Consider the following 19,787-nt stretch of genomic DNA (forward strand, 5'->3'; position numbering starts at 1 on the left):
TTATCTGTTAATTTTGTTTCTGACTGATTGCACATAGAAAGTGGAAGATTATAAACCTACTGTTACCAGTTAACAGTTGGAGAGGCATAGAACTGTTAGGCTCTTTGCATTTATTATAGTCACTAATTCCCTACTCAATTGGTTTTAATACCTGGTTTCACCTAGTTATACCATTTTTCCAAATTCTAGTAGGCACAGTAGGTCTGCTACTTACCTTCAGATTAGTTGTACTCATCCTTGTGTGCATTGGTCTTTTGAAGTACATCCGGCCTACACATAAAAGGACTGACTAGTTGGGAGCTGCTGGTGTTTCAAAAAGTCTCTCATTCCTCACTTGGTTCTTCTAGAGGTTCTTGTCCTTGAGGGGCATGGCATGTGTAATTTTCCCTTGTTTCTTTAGTTTCATATAAACGATTTCCAAGACCTTTGCAGTTTTGAAGTCCTATTCCAGTCTGCAATATTTTTAGGCTTAACTTTATGATATTTATATTAATCACAACTGTTTTGAGTCTTGATGAAGGATCTTTGTGAGAAGGCCTCATTTACATTCTCTGACAGCAAATTTACAATACACCATCATAATCAATTTACAATGTTTGATGCTGAATTGTGCTATCCTGGATTCAAGTGTAGGATTATCATTGGTTGAAGGTGCTAATATCCTTCATTTTTTGGCTCCTTTGCAAACCAAAGTATGTGATTCATCGTTTTAAATTTATTACATTATATTGTTGACAATGAGGTATATTTGTACTGGTAAATATTGAAAATTTTTGATCAATTGTAACAAACTACTAGGAAACAAGCACAGTTAAACTGGAGATTTGAACTGGGCCATGAAACTTTGTCAGATGGCTCTGTTGACTGAATATCTCGCACAACAATAAAATGTGTGAATTCAAGGCTCAGTGAAACACAAAGTTTTAATCATAATTTTTATTCAGCAGCATATGAGCACACATTTCCACAAAATAGGGTTGATGCCTACCAGGGGAGCTAAACTTTATAAAAAACAAAAAAATAAAAGAATAATATTCACAAGAACATTAGACAGGTGTCACAATGATAGACTTATATACTACTGCTGAACAGCAAGTCTACAAATCTTGCTAACCTCTCTATCATCTAATTAAAAATTTATTAATTTGAAGAATAAAATTCAATTTCTGTTCACTCCACTCTACTAGTGATTTTCTTTGGATTTCTAAGCAAACCATATAATTATTTGAGATCAAATACAAATTTTGTAATGACCTATTACAGTAATAATGTATGTAATGGCACTTTTGTTTATTGTTTGACTTGCTTCACAATAACAAATTATTGAAGTCTCCAGATGATAATTATTCTTTGAAAAAAGAATCTGTTAAGTCACACACACTCCTAATATATATTTTCAAATCTTTTGTTAGAAGCATTGTTTCTCAGTTTTTATTTTGACAAAACAACCAATTCTTCAGTGTACTTCAGCTTTACTTTATTTATTACCAGAAAAATTTTGCATATAGTTGTTTTATAGATGATTAATTTGGATATAACAAATTTTTTGTATGATGGAACAAGTCATTCATTTTATGTAAAGCACATAAAGAACATTTATTATTAAATCACCATGCAGTTTTGCAATTTAAATCTGAAGCACAATTTTTGAAAATAAGTCCAATTCTAGGAAAAAAGGAAATGCTCACTTATATTGAACAATTCTCCCAGGATTTGACAGTATTATACAGACACTTCATACCATGTTAGCTAGCATGGTGAGTAAAACAAACTAACCTAACCTGCTACATAATTCATATGAAGTTAATGAGTTGTTTGCAGTATCAAAACAATGGTGGTGTATAATCCTGAAACAAATATAGAAAATTATTAAAATGTTTAGTCCTTTTGAAATATGTATGTACTGTTACAAATAAAGAAATCATAATGTGGTTTACATTTAAATTTTACAATTATGTAACAAAGGAAGGAAAAATCTTCTTCTGTGAACATTTTGGTATTTTCCAGTATTAATTGAATGAGATCATCATTACGAAAGACTCAAAGTTTTTTTCTTAAGTTAAGAATCCACTTTAATAGCATTTATTTCATACACTGAACAGAAAAAAGGATCATAACATCAAGGAGGAGTTGTGTGGCATAAAAAGAAGTTGGTAGGCATGTTACTACATCTGAAAGATGATGTCTATTAAAATTTTGTGCCACTCGCTATAAGAGCAGCATTAATAGTACCACTATGAGGATGCAAATCAGGTTTGCTTTAAATACATGCTGTAAGAGTTGTGAGAATGAATTATCTTTGAGGCTGGACATGGTGAGTTGATGTTTATCAAGGGTGCCTTTAAGGTGACAAAGACACTCTTATCAACAACTCACAACTGATTTTGAAGGAGATCATGTAATGTTGAGAAGCTGTATGTTCCTTCTGCAATATTGCAGAAAGACTTGGCAGGAACATAGCCACTGTACAAGATTGCTGGCAGCAGTGGTCCCAAGGCTGTCCAGTCACAAGAGTACTGGGTTCCATCATGTTTGGCATATGGCTCTGGTGCAACATACTGCATCTGCAGTAGCAATTTGAGCAGCAGTTGGCACCACAGTGACAGAATGATCTGTTACAAACCTCAAGGACAGCTCAGAGCCAGGTGCCCTGTAGAATGCATTCCATCGACTCCAAACTATCACCATTTGCGACTTCAGGGGTGTCGAGCAAGAGCTCATTGGAGGGAAGGGCGGAGGTATGTTGTGCTTTCTGATAAAAGCTGGTTCTGTCACGGTATCAGTGACGGCCATGTGTTGGTTAGGAGGAGGCCAGTTGACTGCAACCAACCTGTCTGCATGCTGGACACACTGGACCTACACCTGGAGTTATGGTCTGGGGTGCAATTTCGTATGACATCAGGAGCAGTCTTGTTGTTATCCCATGCACCCTGACTGCAACACCATATACTAGTCTGGTTATTTGACCTGTCATGCTGCCATTCATGAACAACATTCCATAGGATGTTTTCCAACAGGATAATGGTCACCCACATATCAGTGTTGTAACCCAATGTGCTCTACAGTGTGTTGACTTGTTGCCTTGGCCTGCTCGATTACCTGATCTGTCTCCAGTTGAGCACATATGGGACATCATTGGGCAACAGCTCCAGTGTCATCTACAACCAGCATTAACTGTCCCTGCATTGACTGACCAAGTGCAATGTTCATGGAACTCCAGCCCACAAACTGACATCCGGAACTTGTATGACACAATGCGTGCACATTTGTATGCTTGTATTCAACATTCTGGTGGTTAAACATGTTATTAACGTACCAGAATTTCACATTTACAATGACTTACCTCACTCTTACATTAACATGAAACCTTGCAATGCTAATCGCAGGAAGGGTATTTGGCCACCGACTGTCGCTAACATAGCCAAATCCCTTATAACAATTCTGACCCCATAGAGAAACAGAAAAAGGTGAAGAAGAAGAAGATGAAGAAGAAGAAATTACAATAGAATGATATAATATACTCTTACCACACTACATATCTGCCCATAACCTTCCTAATCTTTCAGATTTCCATACCTTCCTCTGAAAGCACCAAACAAAACAGCATGGAGATAGTATTTCTGGCTTCACTAGACTCTAAATCCAAATAATTAAGTGAGTGATTTGGATTTACTCATTGTCTCATTCATCTACACATTTTTTCTTTGAAGTGTTTATTAATATTACATATAGTGTTCACTGTAGAGCCTCTTGTAGACAGCTGTTTAAACAGTTGGACGTACTGACAACAGCCTTGTAATGCATTTACTCCCTTATGAGATGTGTTGACAACACTCACAGTTCAAAAACCTACAGTAACATTTATACACATAATACTAGAATGAGACATAACTGATATATACCCATCACTTGGCCTGAGTGTGGCATAAAAAGGAGTAAGGTATTGAGCCATAACAATCTTCAACCACCTACACAGTGATGTAAATAATTTAATAGATAATACAATTAACTTGAAACATAAACTGAAGTCATATGTGACTGACAATTCCTCCTGCCCCGTAGATGAATTTCTGAATGTGTACTGATATGATGTGTGATTTCTTTTTTTTTTTAAAAAAAAAAAAAAAAAAAAAGAAAGAGGGAGGGATAGATGGGTGGGTGGGTGGGTCAGGGGGTGGGGGGTGAGTGGGTGGATGCATCAAACATAGTTAAGTATAAATCCCTATGCATAAAAAAGTGGCTTTAAGACCATCACATAAATGGTCAGTGTGTTGCCATATTTTTCACTGAGAAAGTGCATTATAATTGAAGAACCGACTTGTCTCAAATATAGGAAGACACCCAACTATGATACATGTAACATGAAAATAACTAAACTAAGCTAACCTGAACTAGTAACACATGCCAGTTAGGAATCTTTCAAACTCATTTTGGACAAACAAAATTGTTTACACTGAAATCTGAAACTGGAAACAGTGATTATAAATCAGACTGAAAAATAATCACGAAAAGTATATTTGTAATGACTGAGAATGAAACATCTAGAGCAGATGTAAAAGAATTATGGTAGATATCAGTTAAGTGATGAGACCATTATGGGAAGAAAGAAAAATAACACAACTTAAAAGTATGATGGTTGTCTTACCTTCTTCTTATTTTGTGCAACCTTAACATATTTCAATACAAATTGCTATACCCATTCCACCTCCTATACAGATAGCTGCAACACCTCGTTTGCCTCCTGTCCTTTGCAAGGCATAAATCAATGTTGCTATTATCCGAGCTCCTGCAATGTGAAGACATCAATAGAAAATACATCATAATCAGTTCCTTTGAAATAATGAGGCTAACAATGCAAGTATGGTGACAATGTCAGTGTAAATAAACTATTACCATATTTAAGTTGTGTTAGTGCATAAAAACACTGCAAAAATTCTGCAGACATTATTTTCTTATTGGTAGGATAGGTGGTGTGACATTAAAGTATACCATAAGAAATTGTTTTCATTGTTGGCCATCATACTTTCAATCATCACAGTTTTTTCATCAGACTGTTTTAACAAAACACTCAACAGTGGCATTAAATTAATAGCTATTTTACAATGTTTCTAAAAGCTTCTTTTTCTTGACAATTAAAATATTTATTGATTCATAACTAAGGTGTCTTGCACATCCATGCTAAAACTTCCTAACAGATTAGAAGTGTGTAACAGACTGAGACTCAAACCGAGACTCTTGCCTTTTGTGACTCGTGCTGTTACTGACTGAGATATTTCAGCAAGATTCTTGAACTGCCTCCACAGCTTCAATTTTGCCAGTACCATACCTCTCTTCTACTTTCCGAAGTTCACACAAGATCTCCTGTGTATCAGTGTTTTACACTAGCACACACATAATTACAACATGTAAGAACCAAACTTGAAATATCCTGCAGCCTAAGGATAAACCATTTCTCCCTAATATCATTTCTCTCAGATGAGTAAGTCCAGTAAAGTGTGCAGAAGTGCATCTGTGAACTTTGGAATGTAGAACTGAGGTACTGGCAGTTGTGTGGCTAAGTAGTTTAGCAGCTGGTGTGGAGCTTTAACTGACCACCACCAGCACCACCACCATCACCCACACAAAAACATCAAATATTTTTTTTATGGGCAAAGGAATACTTTGATACAACTGGTTAAGTAAGCAAAATATAATGTTAACTATTTTGTAAACAGTTTTTATGAATAGAAACACATAAGTAAAATGAATTTTTAAAGTAACACAGTTGAATTGATTGTTAAAGCCCGGTCCACACGCAACGATCTGTCTGCGCAGACATCGGTGCAGATGTCTGTACATGCAAAAGATCGCTGCAAATGTGGTGTGTTCACACGACACAAACCCCAATCTACTACTCGCCCGCCATCTGTCGGTGTAGAAAAGAAATATCAGTGGCAAGTGACTACGCTCCCCGTAAACGTCAAACATTTAATTCAGTTATTTTGAAATATAGAAATGGAGGAAGTTCTGTTGTGGTCTGTGTTCGCAACTTGTGTTGCAAAAAACATTCAGACCAACCGCAGGAAACAGAGAAAGCGGGCAAAATGGTGTAGACAGTGGCTGCTAAAGCGAAAGCAGTTTTCTCACGTAAATTTAATGAGAGAGTTGCAGGACGAACCTAACGACTGGCGAAATTATTTGCGGATGGATGTCGAAACTTATAATTATCTCTTAAAGCTTGTAACCCTTCATATTATGAGAAAAAATACTTGTATAAGAAGGGCAATTTCTCCTCATGAACGGCTGGCGGTAATATTGACACTCCAATTTCATCTTCAATTGTACTCCTGCTTGGTCTTGGCGTTTCTTGATCACTAAGAAAGCCAAGCAGATCAAAATACCATAACGTTGGCTGGTATACTTGATCTACTCCTACACCAGATCTAGATTTCTGAACTTTGGATAACTCAATTAGAGCATTGTATGCTGCAGTCTTTTTGTCTCGGTCACTATATTCTTTACTTTTAATCTTCCACATACATGGGTGGTTTCTACATATTTCAATGAATTCACTTACAAACTCTTGAGAACACTGACGAGTATCAGCCAATTTAATGCCCTGTGCACGCAAACACTAGACTGAGCAAACAGCTGTTTCGCGCCAGATTTGCGGCGATCTCCTGTCCACACGCTCCAACTTGTCTGCGCAGATGTGGTTTGAACCCACAGATTTGAGAGGTTTTGCTCAAACCTCCAACTCCAACTTCCAGGTTTGCACACACCTCAGGTTGGTGCAAATCTTCTGTCCACACGCAACGATCTGTCTGCGCAGATGTGATGTGCGCAGACATTTGCGCAGACAGATCGTAACGTGTGGACGGGCCTTAATGAAGCAGTACACAACCAAAGAGTTGCATAGTGACAGGTAACTTTAACATGTTGCTTAGAATCTCTTCTAACTTTTGCTGCTGCAAATTTTGAAACTGCATCACCAAAATTGGTATCTTTAGCTACACTATTTTTGAAAGCACAAAACTGCCAAACTAGAGTGTCATACTTGACTCATAGTGGACCAAAGATAATTCTTCATTAGTTTGAGTTTTGGAAAACTTCTCTCACAGGTTGCCACCAAAGCAGACAAAGTTAAGAGAAATATTAACACCAAAGTGAGGTTTGACCAGATTTGGAAACTGCATCTGTAACCATGAAGTGTAAGAATCATAAAAATGTCTTTGGAACTTTGGCAGCTTGCAGAAATCGTATTAGATATGGAATTTCTACAAGGGTATCATCTTCAGAAATCTCATCACAATTATTAATTAAACATTCACTTCTGAGGTTGCTGATCTCTAAAACAGCAAGTCCATCTCATATACAGTCCATGGTTTCACACTGTATAACAATTTACCAAATTGTAAAATTAATTTAGTAATTGACAAGCTTTGTTAACAATGCCTGCTGTACAAAAAAATATATGTCAAAGTAAGATCACTGACATCACTGTCTCAAGTGTCGTATGAGAATAATTGAGAATGATTTTCGTTTACATGCTATCTCTATGGTAAAGTATGTGTCTGCATGCAATAGGGTGTGCCCAGTCCACAAGCTCTCTAATTGTCCAACCCTCCCATAAGTGTCAGAGGAAAAAAACCATTTCTCCCTAATATAATTTCTCTCAGATGAGTAAGTCCAGTAAAGTGTGCAGAAGTGCATCTGTGAACTTTGGAATGGAGAACTGAGAACAACTTGTGCTGGACTGGGTCTGGGACTCAGACCTAGATCCTTGTGACCAATTCTCTTACCAACTAAGTGATCCAAAAACTGCTAATAACCTGCCTTCACAACTTATGTTCCACCAGTACCCAGAAACATAGCTAGAGGGATACTAGGGATGCATAAGTTATGAAAGAAGGTTACGAGTTGTTCTTGGATCACTCAATTGCTAAGAGAATTTGCCATAAAGGTCTAGGTCTGAGTCCCAGTCCAGCACACATTTTTAATATGTCAAGAAGTTTCATAAAAATACATACTCTTCTTGCAGACAAAAGTGTCATTCTAGCACATCCACACTGTTTACACATGTGAAATAAAAATTTGATGAGCTCTATAAATGGTACTATTTAACACTAATACCTATTATGTGTTCATAAGTGCAATGTATACAATAAGTGAGCATGGTTTATATCTTAAATTGTACTGACAATTAGACTGTGTGTCAAAAAGCAAATATGGATATGAATAGATTAACTTAATAGTACAGTTCAAGGTGATGCACAAAGCCACAGCACACCACTAGATTAGTTTGAAAGTTTCCTTATCATGGTGTGATACATTGGCTTATCTTCATACAGTGTAAGGAGTGTATTTTCAGTAGACAAATTCAACAAAATTAAATAATGACAGATACATACCAGAAGACCCCAGAGGATGTCCCAGAGCTACTCCACCACCATTGACATTAACTTTTGTTGGGCTCAGACCCAACTGCTTCATTACTGCTATGGCCTGGCAAGCATAGGCTTCATTTATCTCAAACAGGTCTACATCAGATATTTTCCACTGTACCTTTTCCATCTATAATAATGATTAAAATCAAATTATAAGACAAGAGATGAAATAGTAGAAAGAAACATACATTGCATGTAAGGTATGTAGAAGTGAAACTGAAATACAATACCAACCTCGATATGATAAACAAAATCCTTGCCAGAAGACAGATTATTGAATGAAAAATCAATTTAAATGAAGTGAACTATTTTAATAATAATAATAAAATGCAAAAACTCCAGAAAAAATGATTTTCTGTTCACTTAATTTCACAACCATGTCGTATTTTAGAAATGACAGACTGCAAAGTAATGCCAAGTTTGTAATTTCACCACTACCCACCACATATTTCATTTTATCTAAATGAACTTCCAATGATCTTATAGCGTAAACTACATATGTACATATCCCTCATATGACATTGTATCCTATGGAATTAACTAATTATGTTTTCTACCACTGTATAATATGAGGGTATGCTGAAAAGTTATGCCTCTAAATTTTTAATGTAGAAATTCTTAAAGTTTTTTAAGTAAAACAAATGTTATTAACATTCTACATCATTATTCTTCATGTTTAAATATTTATTTCTCAACATAGTCACCACAGTGATGAACACATTCCACCCCAGGAGAGACTTTTTTGATAGAGCCACAACTTCTTCTCCTCTGCTCGCACGGCTTTGTCACTATCAAAATGAAGCCCTTGAAGGCGTTCTTTAAGTTTTGGAGGCAGAAGAAAATCAGACTAGGCCAACTTGGGACTCTATGGAGGATGTTTCATGACAATGAAAACAATAAAGCAAGGCACTGGATTACTGCCGATGTCACAGCACTCGTGTCTGATCTGACATTGTCATGCTGAAGGAGAGGGTGTTCCGTATGTGCACAAACTCTTCAAATTCAAAACTCAATTAGCGCATGATGTTTCTCACACATCAACTTAGTTATATTACACACTGCTGTGTCACACACTACAATTTGGAGCATCCTAGTGGCAGAGGGCTGCAAATACGCTGACACGAAGACTAAAGATATAGAATGTTAATAACATCAGTTTTATGTAAAAAAACTTTGAGAGTTTTCACATTAAAAAAATTGGAGGAATTACTTTATGTTTAATAATGAGTCATCTGCATTTGAAGCTGACAGTTTTTCCTCCTTCATACCACTTGCCCCATGTAGGTGGAGGATGGGCTGTCAGTGGACAAAACAGCCTAACCCTTCAGCTAAAGGGTTTAAAATATACATCAGGAAAAACAATATAATCATATGGTGAAATAGTTACATCGTTTTTTTTTTTTTTTAATGTAAAAAGATGAATTTCATGGATGGCATTATATAAAACTAAACTTGATTTTCTTCATTTGGAATTAAAAGCAAAAAAAGCTAAAAGGTGAAATTAAAATAAAACAAAGCTATCTAAAACACAATGCAGACAGGTGATGAGAAAAAGTGGTACTGCATCTTTGCTAAAGTTGAAGAATTTGCATTGTAAAAAAAATATTTAGGGAGAGGAAACAGCAGGTGTTCTGTAGGGTGTGGGTGGAGGAATAGGCATCTGTTGGGTTGTAATTATACAGATGAGGGAAGGTATTGGAGTGGCTGGTGGGAAAACAGAGAGGGAATAAGAGGTTGGGGTGTGAACAGGTCTGTAATATGAAGAGGAAGGAGAGAGGGGATGATGAAAAGGGAACAGGGAACCCTGATACAGGGTAAGAATGGTAGTGAATAGTTACAGTTGATAGAACAGGTAAATTTCAGGGCTGCTTTCATTGTGGGGAAGAGGGAGTAGGTACAATTTTTATTAGAGAAGATATGGAATGTGTGTGTTGGTGTGGAACTGGGAGAATGTGCCAATATAGGTGCAGCAGCATACCAGGATTGGAAAATACAGAGGAAAAAATGTGGCTGTTGGAGTTGAGTTTCCAGATAGTGTAAGATGTATGGAAGCATTCGATGTCACTGAGGAAAGCTGGGAATTGAATGAGATGGTGAAGGATCCATGTGCAAGAAAGTAAATGGATGTGGAAGGCAAAACAGAGTGTCTGGCATTTAAGAATTTGGAGCAACTGACAGAACTTTAGCAGAGTGGATATCCATGCAATACTGGCATAGGAGAAAATAGCTAGGATCAAGGATCTGTCAGTGTGAAAAACAGTGGAGGGTAGCAATCCCCATACTTGGCCAGTTAGTAGCTTTAGCAATTTTAGTCTAGTGTGGACTTTCTGTTGGAGAGTTAGCAGGTAGGCTTTTCATGTTAGTTCCTGGGTAAGTGTTAGTCTGACATTTTATTGTGTTGGCTAATAGAATAGGATGGTCGTACATGGTTAGGCAAAACCCATGTGAGCTGCAGATCGCTTGTCCTATAATTATTGCCTGGAGTTTGGAAGGATCAACATCGATGAACTATTGGTTACACCAAAGACTAATTAAGGTGGAGTTCAAGAGACCATTGGAATTTCTGGGTTGTAGGATAGAGTGCTAGGAAAGTGGTGTCATCACCATACTGAAGAAGGTGAAAGAGGTGGATTTGTTTTGGGCATATTGACAATGTACAGGCTATTTATGGGAGGAGAGAGGTCAGAACATGAGGCATGCCTGCAATCAGACAGAAGGTATGGGAACTGGTATTGCTGTACTGACAAAGGATGGGTGGTTAGTTAGAAAGGTGGCAATGAAATGGAGAGCTAATTGGAAGCACATATGCCTGGAACTTGAAAGGGACGCCAGAATACCATACACAGTATTATTGAAGTAAGAAAGTTCTGGCAGAATGTAAATAAAGGAGACCATTCACCAAATAGCAGAAGAGTTGAGACATCAACAGGCACAGTTTGGCAGTTGGACAAGGGTGAGGTGGGGTTGTGTAAGGTGGTGTGGGCAGAGAGAGAAAGAAGTGGGAAGTAAGAAAGGGGTTGGGGATGGGTAGCTAGTGGGCTAGTGGCTCAGAGGGAGGTGACAGTGTGGTGGCTAGGAATATGGGAGATACATGTTACAGGTGCATGGACTAAGCATGAGATACATGGGTACCAGAGATGGTGAATTGTAGTGTACAGCAAGATGACATAGAAGCATGAATTGGGAAGAGGTGCTACAACAGAGAAAGGAGAAACCATTGAATATAGGATGGGTAGACAGTGGGTTACTGGAGATCGAGGTCAGGAGGGTGATGGGAGCGAAGGATGTGTTGTAAGGATAACTCTCATCTATGTACTTCAGAAAATCTAGTGCAGGATGGCAGGATCTAGGTGGTATGTGTAGTAAAGCTGCCATTAAACTTGAGTATAATGTGATCTGCAGTGCATTATGCCACTGGGTGGTCAACTTTGTTCTTGGCCACAGTTTGACTGGGGCCATTCTTTTTGGTAGACAGCTGGTTGGTTGTCACACCAACAAAAAAAAAGCTGTGCAGTGTTTGCAGCGGCATTGGTACATGACATGGTTGCTTTCTCAGATGACCTTGCCGCTGATGCAGTATGATACAATATTGCAGTGCCTGTGTTGTTCACATGAATGACACAAGGTTCCTTCAGATATGCAATGTGTGTCCAAAAAAACATGCACTGTTGGTGACTACACCCATTATCAAATGCATGAAATGTATTCACAGTTGTGAATATGGACAACCATCAGCTGTATAATGGAATGGTGACAATGAAAATGTGTTCCAGACTGAGACTCAGTTTGCCTTTTCATTAGACTATCTGAGCACAACTAACAGCCAGACCCAAACTTTCATGTCGCAACCTATCCTCATACATGCATTATTTATATTCTCATACTAGGATACATTTTACCTGAAAGTTGCTTGCGGGTGTCAGTAGATAAATACAATACCGCAGTGCCTGAAATATTCAGACATACGATGCAATGTTCTTTCAGACATGCATGCTCAGTAGATAAATACAATACCGCAGTGCCTGAAATATTCAGACATACGATGCAATGTTCTTTCAGACATGCATGCAGACATGTGGTTGATGAGTTATGGATGTTTGGGTCTGGCCGTGAGTCATGCTCAGAGAGCCTAACGGTAAGGTAACTGCTTACAGTAAGTGGGAATTCGTGGTTTGAGTGCCAGCCTGGCACAAATTTTCATTGTTGTCACTCCATTAAACAGCTGATTGTTGTCCATATTCACAACTGCAGATATATTTCATGTATTTCATTAATGGCTGTAGTCACCACAGTGCATGTTCCTTCAGACACATATGCATGTCCAAAGGAACATTGCATCATACTTCTGAACAACTCGTGTTGAAATACTCTATGTATCTGCCGGCACCAGGGAAGAGACTTTCAATTAAAATGTCTCGCCTGTATGAGAATATTCATAATGGATATATGAGTACAGGTTGCAGACACATGGTTGATGACATATGGAAGTTTGAGTCTGGCTGTGAGTCACGTTCAGATAGCCTAATGGTGTAGCGACTGCTCAGGATAAGCAGGAAATCCAGGTTTGAGTCCCAGCCCAGCACAAGTTTTCATTATTGTCGTTCCATTATACAGCTGATGGTTGTCCATATCTGCAACTGTGAATACTTTCATATATTGCCTGTGATGTAATAGGGTAAGCCTGTGATAGGACTGGAGTAGGAAATGCTGGGTGAGTGAATCGGGCAGGTCTTGCATCTGGGTCTTCCACAAGGATATGATCCCTGTCCTAGGGGGCTGGAAGTGAGAATGGCATAGGAATGGACCAGGATGTTGCAAAGGTTGTGTGGACAATGGAATATCACTTTAGGAGTGGTAAAAATCTGGGATGTCCCTCATTTCTGGGCATGCTAATAGGTAATCATAGTCCTGGTGAAGGATATAGTTCAGTTGCTCCAGTTCAGAGTGATACTAGGTGACAATGGAGAGTGCTCCTTTGTAGCAGATCCTTGGGAGTGGTGGGATGGTTAGGGGTTTGTGAGCATATAGCATGGGAAATCTGTTTGCAGATTAGGTTTGAGAATAGTGACTGTCTGTGAAGGCCACCGTGAGACCTTCAACATACTGGGCAAGGGAGTTCTCATAACTGCAGATATGCCATCAAAATGTGGCCATGCTGTATGAGAGTGATTGTTTGGTCAGGAAGGGGTGGCAGCTGTCAAAATGCAGGTACTCTTGATGGTAGTGGGATTACCAGGAAGTTGGTACACTGGGTTGAAGAGGATCCGATGAAGCTGATGTGAGAGAAAGTGTTGAGATGTAGAGGAATGAGGATAGGGTGTCTTGACCCTAAGTTGAGATCATTAAGACTTCATTAATGAACCTGAACCAGATAAGGGGTCTGGGATTTGGGAGGCTAAGAATGTTTCCTCCAGATGGCCTAGAAACAAACTGGATTAGGAGGGTGCCATGTGGGTTTCCATGACTGTGCTGCACATTTGTTTATATATGTTCCCTTTAAAGGAGAAGTAGTTGTATGTGAGGATACAGTTGGTAAGGTGTACAAGGAATGAGGTAGTGGCTTTGGACTTGGAAGGATGTTGGGAGAGATAGTGTTTCATAGTGGCAAGACCATGCTCATGGGGGATGTTGGGTGTACAGGGAGGTGGCAAGAGTGGTGACAAGTAGGGCTCCAGGTAGCAAAGGGGTGAAGATGGTCGAAAGTTGGTGAACAATGTTGTTAGTACCCTTGATGTGAGAGACTAGGATTCAAGTAGTTTGTTGGAGGTGTTGGTTGACACGAGTGGAAATTCTTTCCATGGAAGCACAAAAACCACAGACAATGTGGTGTCCAGGATTGTTGGGTTTTGTGAATTTTGGGGAGCATGTAGAAGGTGGGTGTATGGGGCATTATTGGGGTGAGAAGGGAGATGAACTCAGGAGAAATTCTGGGGTAGGCCTAAGGATTTCAGTAGGAACTGAAGACTATATTGAACTTCTGGACTGGGATCATTATGGCAAAGCTTGCAGGTAGAGAACTCAGACAGTTGAGAGAAGTATGCTGTCAGGTAGTCACTGTGGTCCATCACAACAATGTTGGAGCTTCTGTCCACAGGTAGAATGATTAAATTAGGGCATGTTTGGAGGTTTTGAATGGTTGTCCTTTCTGTTGAGAAGTTTGTGTTCTTGGGAATGGACCTGGGGAATGATGGCGAGGCCAAGTTGGAGGTAGGAAATTCCTAGAAGGTGAGCAGAGGTTGGTTTGGTGGGTGGGGGATCATGGTTGAATGCTGATATGAACTTTGAAGGGGCCAGGTTCAGTGTTGGTATTAGGTTGCCTTTTGTTGGAGGGATTGGTAGTAAAGAAGTGTTTCCACTGTAGTGGTTGGGATAAGGAGAGTAGGTCTTTTATGAGTGCAGCATTAAGAACTTGGGTGTGGGGCTGAAGATGAGGCATTTGGATAGGACTGAACTTTTGTAGGATTGAGAACTTTGGTTGCAAGGTTAACAACAGTGTTTTGGGTTTGTTTGGGTTCTGGATTTCAGGGAGTATTAGGAGGGAGTCTTGGAGTATACGGTAAAATGAAAACATCAGCCAGGCAGGGTCTGGATGCTATTAGAGTTGGTTAGGAGGTTTTCTGAGAGTAGGATGCATGTTGATGGACAGCAGTGCTTCAAGACAGAAGTAGGATGTCAACAGGTTGGATAATTTATGGACTTGTATGTAGCTAGGATTCCACAGTGTATCTTTCAGAGGCAAAAGATGTAGTTCTGAGATACCTGTAGGAGATGTGTTTCTACAGTACCAGGTTTTGTGAGTTATGGGGAGGCAGAACGTGCACAGGTGAAGGTCATTGTGAAAGAAGGGATGGGATCCAGAAAAGGGAATTTTTGTGACTATGCCATTGGGGGGGGGGGGGGGGGGAAGGAGGGTTCCATGGCTTAGGCAGCATTTAAGAAATATGATTTGGAGCTGGGTTTTAGCTAGGGATAGGGATACTTTTCGTAACTGATGCAGACAGATGGAGTAGTGGTCCTTTTGGGATGGAATGTTGCTGGAAAATGTGAAATAGATGAATGCAAGTGTTAGGTGGCTGTAAATGTAACTGGCTAACAAGGCATTTATTTGGGGAGTTCAAAGGCTGGAAGAAATTGTGCTTATGGCAGTAGGATGGTTCTGTAATGTGAGGGTATTTCTTCATGCAGAAAAGAAAGGAAAGATGTAAAATTCATAAAGGCGTAATGGCTGAGGAGAGGTGGTTTGATTTGGAGATGAAATGTAATGGTTTTGTTGCTAGGAAAGTGTTTTAACTGTGATGTGGTTGATGGGTGGTTTGTAGGATAGCATGAGGTGCCAGCAAAACTGCTGCAACCAGTGCTACAGTCTAGCATGACCACACTGGAAGGAGTTATTAATCTATGTGTGTAACAAAGGCAAGAAGGAACATGTAGTGAAAGATGTGGATGGATGATATGGGAGAGACAAAATAGAAGCAAATTATAAGATAGTAATGAAGGATGAATGACTCAAGGTTTAGGGTGGAAGAAGTCACTAGGCAGTATAAATATAATAAAGAAAGTTTTGGCAGAATGTAAATAATTTAGGAGAAAGGAGACCATTCACCTCTGTGTGCGCCTGTCAACAACTTGGTGCTTCTGCTATTTGGTGAGTGGTCCCCTTGACTCTTAAATTATGCACAGTATTTTAATGTCCAGCAGTTTGCATAGATAAAGATTTTGGCCATTGTTGCAAGTGTCCTTTACCATGGTAATCTATGATACAACTTGCAACAGTGGCTGAAATTCCAGTCAGTATAACATGGTAATGTGATTGCATATCTATTGAAGTTTTATTGAAACAATAGTGTTTTCCAGGTAGTTTGGACAATGTTGAAAAATGGTAGATGCAGTTGAAATTCTGAAAGGTATTTATTTGGTGATTATGATGTAACCAGAATGGTATATTAATGAACATAAATGCTTGTAAATGCTCATCAAGTGGGGGCTGGAAACATGCTTCTGAAATATCAATCTTGAAGAAACAATGAGCACTGGTGATATGGGGAAACAATGCAGTTTATGTAGAATGATGATGGAGATAACTTACTGACTAAATGTAATATGTCATAGAATTCATATAGCTACTAATCAGTTGAGTTTGGCTAGTATTAGACTTCCCAATGACATACAAGACAGGCAGTGCTTTGACTCCTTGTGGGTCAACATAACTGCAAACAGTGATATGTACTCTAAAGTTCAGAGCACAGGTCAAACCCTGCTTCAGTAGGAAAGGGAATGCCCTGCAGATTTCTTTGAGTCCTTGAAAGAGACAATGCTCTTTGAATTTGCAATGGAAAAGTAAAAGGTGTTGAATGAAATCCACGTTAAGATATATGGAATATGATTTGTGATCATGCACTGAACAGGTGGAAGGAGTGGAGATAGGGGAAAGAGTGGGAGAGAGTGCTGTTACACTGAATCATAAGCCCAAATTAATTATTTATCATTAGAACAAAAGTGATAATGTGTATGTGACTTACAAGTGATGTAATAGCTGGTACTGGTCCCATGCCCATGTACTGTGGGTCAAGACCACCTTGTGACCATCCTACAATCTTCGCCAATGGTTTTAAGCCTCTTTTTGAGGCAAGCTCTTTGGTCATCAAGACTAATGCTGCAGCTCCATCATTTATACCAGTAGCATTACCAACTGTGACAGTTCCACCCTGTAGTAAATGTAGAAAGTAATACAATGTAACAGCTTAAATTTGTTGACAATTGATTAGTTGTTATCAGTGGTATTATTAATTAGCATTTGTTCCAATAAACAAACTAATAGAAATCACAAGATGTTGTACATGTTTGAACATAAACTCTGTCCATAGACTCTGGCGGGTCCATCAGTGCCAGTCAACTGCTGTGTCATCCTCTGCCAGTGATGGATGCAGTATCGAGGGCTGTGGGGTCAGCATCCCGCTCTCCCCGCTGTTGCAGTTTTTGTGACCTGGGACTTATACTACTCACTCAAGTAGCTCCTCAGTTGACATCAAAAAGCTCAGTAAACCCTGTTATAGTCCTCCCACCAATGAAAAATCCTTGTAGTATTAGAAATCAGACCCGGGCCCTCTGCATGGCAGTCAGCTGCGCTGACCACTCAGCTAAGGGGGCTGACATTATGCATGTTTGAATAATATAAATTAAAACACTATGATTTTGAATAGTAGCATTGTAAAGCTTTAGATTGAAATCCTGTCTCTATGAGTAACATGAATATCTTCCTGTGTTACATACAATCTGTATACATCTATCTTCCAATTAAGAGGGTTCTATAAACGATGAAATAGTGTGAGAGCATCAGTTCAAAAAGTACCTATATGAAATGTATAGAAATACTTAAATGTTCATTAATAATTAAATCTTGTTACATTTTGGCCACATTTCTTATTCTGAAGAAAAATCAGTTATCTTCTCCTAGACGTATGTAGTCAGTGACTTGCAAATACGTTGTACAGTTTTGGTCATGTATAGTTTTGTATGCTCTCCATTCTGATTCTATCAACAATTTCTGAGGTTTGTTAGTGTTTAAACACCTCTAAAATTTAGATATTGCAAAATTAATTTTATATTCTTACTGTTATGTGCAATTTAACATTGATATATCCTCAATGACTCAAAAAATTCCCAACAGCCTGCCACAAAAAATTATAAATAAAAGCTAATTATGTTATAATCTTGTGTGGATTTCCATATGTGTACAAAGTATTTACACAACATAGATGTTAATGGAATAAGTAAATTTTAAGCTAGAGAGATTCAATAGCAGTGCTACCTTTCGAAATGCTGGTTTCAGTTTCTGCAAGTCCTCAATCTTCAGATCATTCCTAGGATGTTCATCAATTGATACTAATTTTTTCCCATTTGAACTTTCAATAGGAACTGGTACCATTTCCTTATCAAAATATCCTCCCTGCTGAGCTTTGGCAACTCGACGCTGAGATTCGAGAGCTAATTCATCTTGCTGTTCACGAGTAATTCCTTCTTTGTCAGCAATTCTTTCCACTGTAATGCACAAATACTAATGTAGAACATGATAGGAAAGTAATAATGCATTTATTTTGTTAGACCTTCTCACACTGAACAGTATTGTTTTACGTATACTTGAATAAGTTTCTTACAGATGTCTTCATTAAAGTCATGGTAAGGTTTCCACTCAGCAGAGCATGACTCACAGTAACTCATACACTATACCAGGATGCTCATTTATAACAGTACTTCCAGAAATAAGTGCACACACAAACATCTAAATGTATAAACTTTCTACTTCACAGAAAATATTTGCAGAACTAAAAGATACTGCAAATGCAAGTATTAAGAAGAGTAAAGGTAACCACCCACCATATATATGAGGCACAGAGCATTTGAAAGGCACATAAACAAACTGAAATTGTTGATGAGCTTTCAGAAAATGCCCTTCTTTGGAGCTAACTAATACAAAACATGCATGTCAAAGAATACTGATATATGAAGATACTATCACATGCAAAAATGTATATATTTTCCTGGATGTTACCTTAATCACTGTATTTGTGACACATAATATCAACAATGGTTCAAATGGTTCAAATGGCTCTGAGCACTATGGGACTTAACATCTGTGGTCATCAGTCCCCTAGAACTTAGAACTACTTAAACCTATCTAACCTAAGGACATCACACACATCCATGCCCGAGGCAGGATTCGAACCTGCGACCGTAGCAGTCGCGCGGCTCCGGACTGAGCGCCTAGAACCGCTAGACCACCGTGGCCGGCAATATCAACAATGAAATGGCCTCTCGAAGCAGCAGCAAGTGGTGACTTGATCTAGTGGAAAACCTCAGTATAGGCATCAAAATTAATGTCTGACCCCTTTGCCAGCCTTGAAGTATGGGCTATTGGTGAAACAGTTGTCTAGGGGCACTGCCAGCCTCGAAGCATATGCTGTTGGTTCTTACAGCCCACCTGACATGTGGTGGGACAGCACTGCACTGAAGCTATAGGAAGAAGCGTCCACTACATTAAGTTCTCCTAGCACTGACTACAGCTCTTTTTTTGGAATGAGGTGCAGGAACTGCTTAGCAACCCTCAGCTGTGTTCCTGACAAATGTTCACCAACCTTTCTCAGGATTTAACCCAATTGATTAACTTTGGGTTGGGGAAAGGCAGAGAGGGGGATGGGGAGGGGGAGGGGGGGAGAAAAGGTCTCTGGGATACAGTGGGTGGAGCTGAGAGAGGCAAACCAACAGTGGTGCACCCATTGGCAATGCTGGACACAGAAGAGGCACCGTGTCATTTTTTTGTATGAGCCCCAGATCTGTGCACAGCATCACTGTGGAAATTTCCAT

At 39.0% G+C, this 19,787-nt stretch overlaps 1 protein-coding gene across 1 annotated transcript in view; it reads right to left on the reverse strand.

Moving 5' to 3' along the window:
- Nucleotides 1–921: 921 nt before the first annotated feature.
- The window catches only part of LOC126470109 (acetyl-CoA acetyltransferase, cytosolic-like), a 70,173-nt gene continuing 51,307 nt past the window's right edge, over nucleotides 922–19,787 (reverse strand). Inside the window, exons 5-9 of the mRNA XM_050097712.1 lie at nucleotides 18,235–18,464; nucleotides 16,946–17,131; nucleotides 8,391–8,553; nucleotides 4,646–4,786; nucleotides 922–1,847 (exon numbers count right to left, since the gene is read on the reverse strand). Coding sequence (XP_049953669.1) covers nucleotides 4,668–4,786; nucleotides 8,391–8,553; nucleotides 16,946–17,131; nucleotides 18,235–18,464 — 698 coding nt within the window. The 3' untranslated portion in view covers nucleotides 922–1,847; nucleotides 4,646–4,667. The remainder of the gene's footprint in view (nucleotides 1,848–4,645; nucleotides 4,787–8,390; nucleotides 8,554–16,945; nucleotides 17,132–18,234; nucleotides 18,465–19,787) is intronic.

The sequence above is a fragment of the Schistocerca serialis genome, chromosome 3 (assembly GCF_023864345.2).
Source record: "Schistocerca serialis cubense isolate TAMUIC-IGC-003099 chromosome 3, iqSchSeri2.2, whole genome shotgun sequence".
NCBI classification, from domain to species: Eukaryota; Metazoa; Arthropoda; class Insecta; order Orthoptera; family Acrididae; genus Schistocerca; species Schistocerca serialis.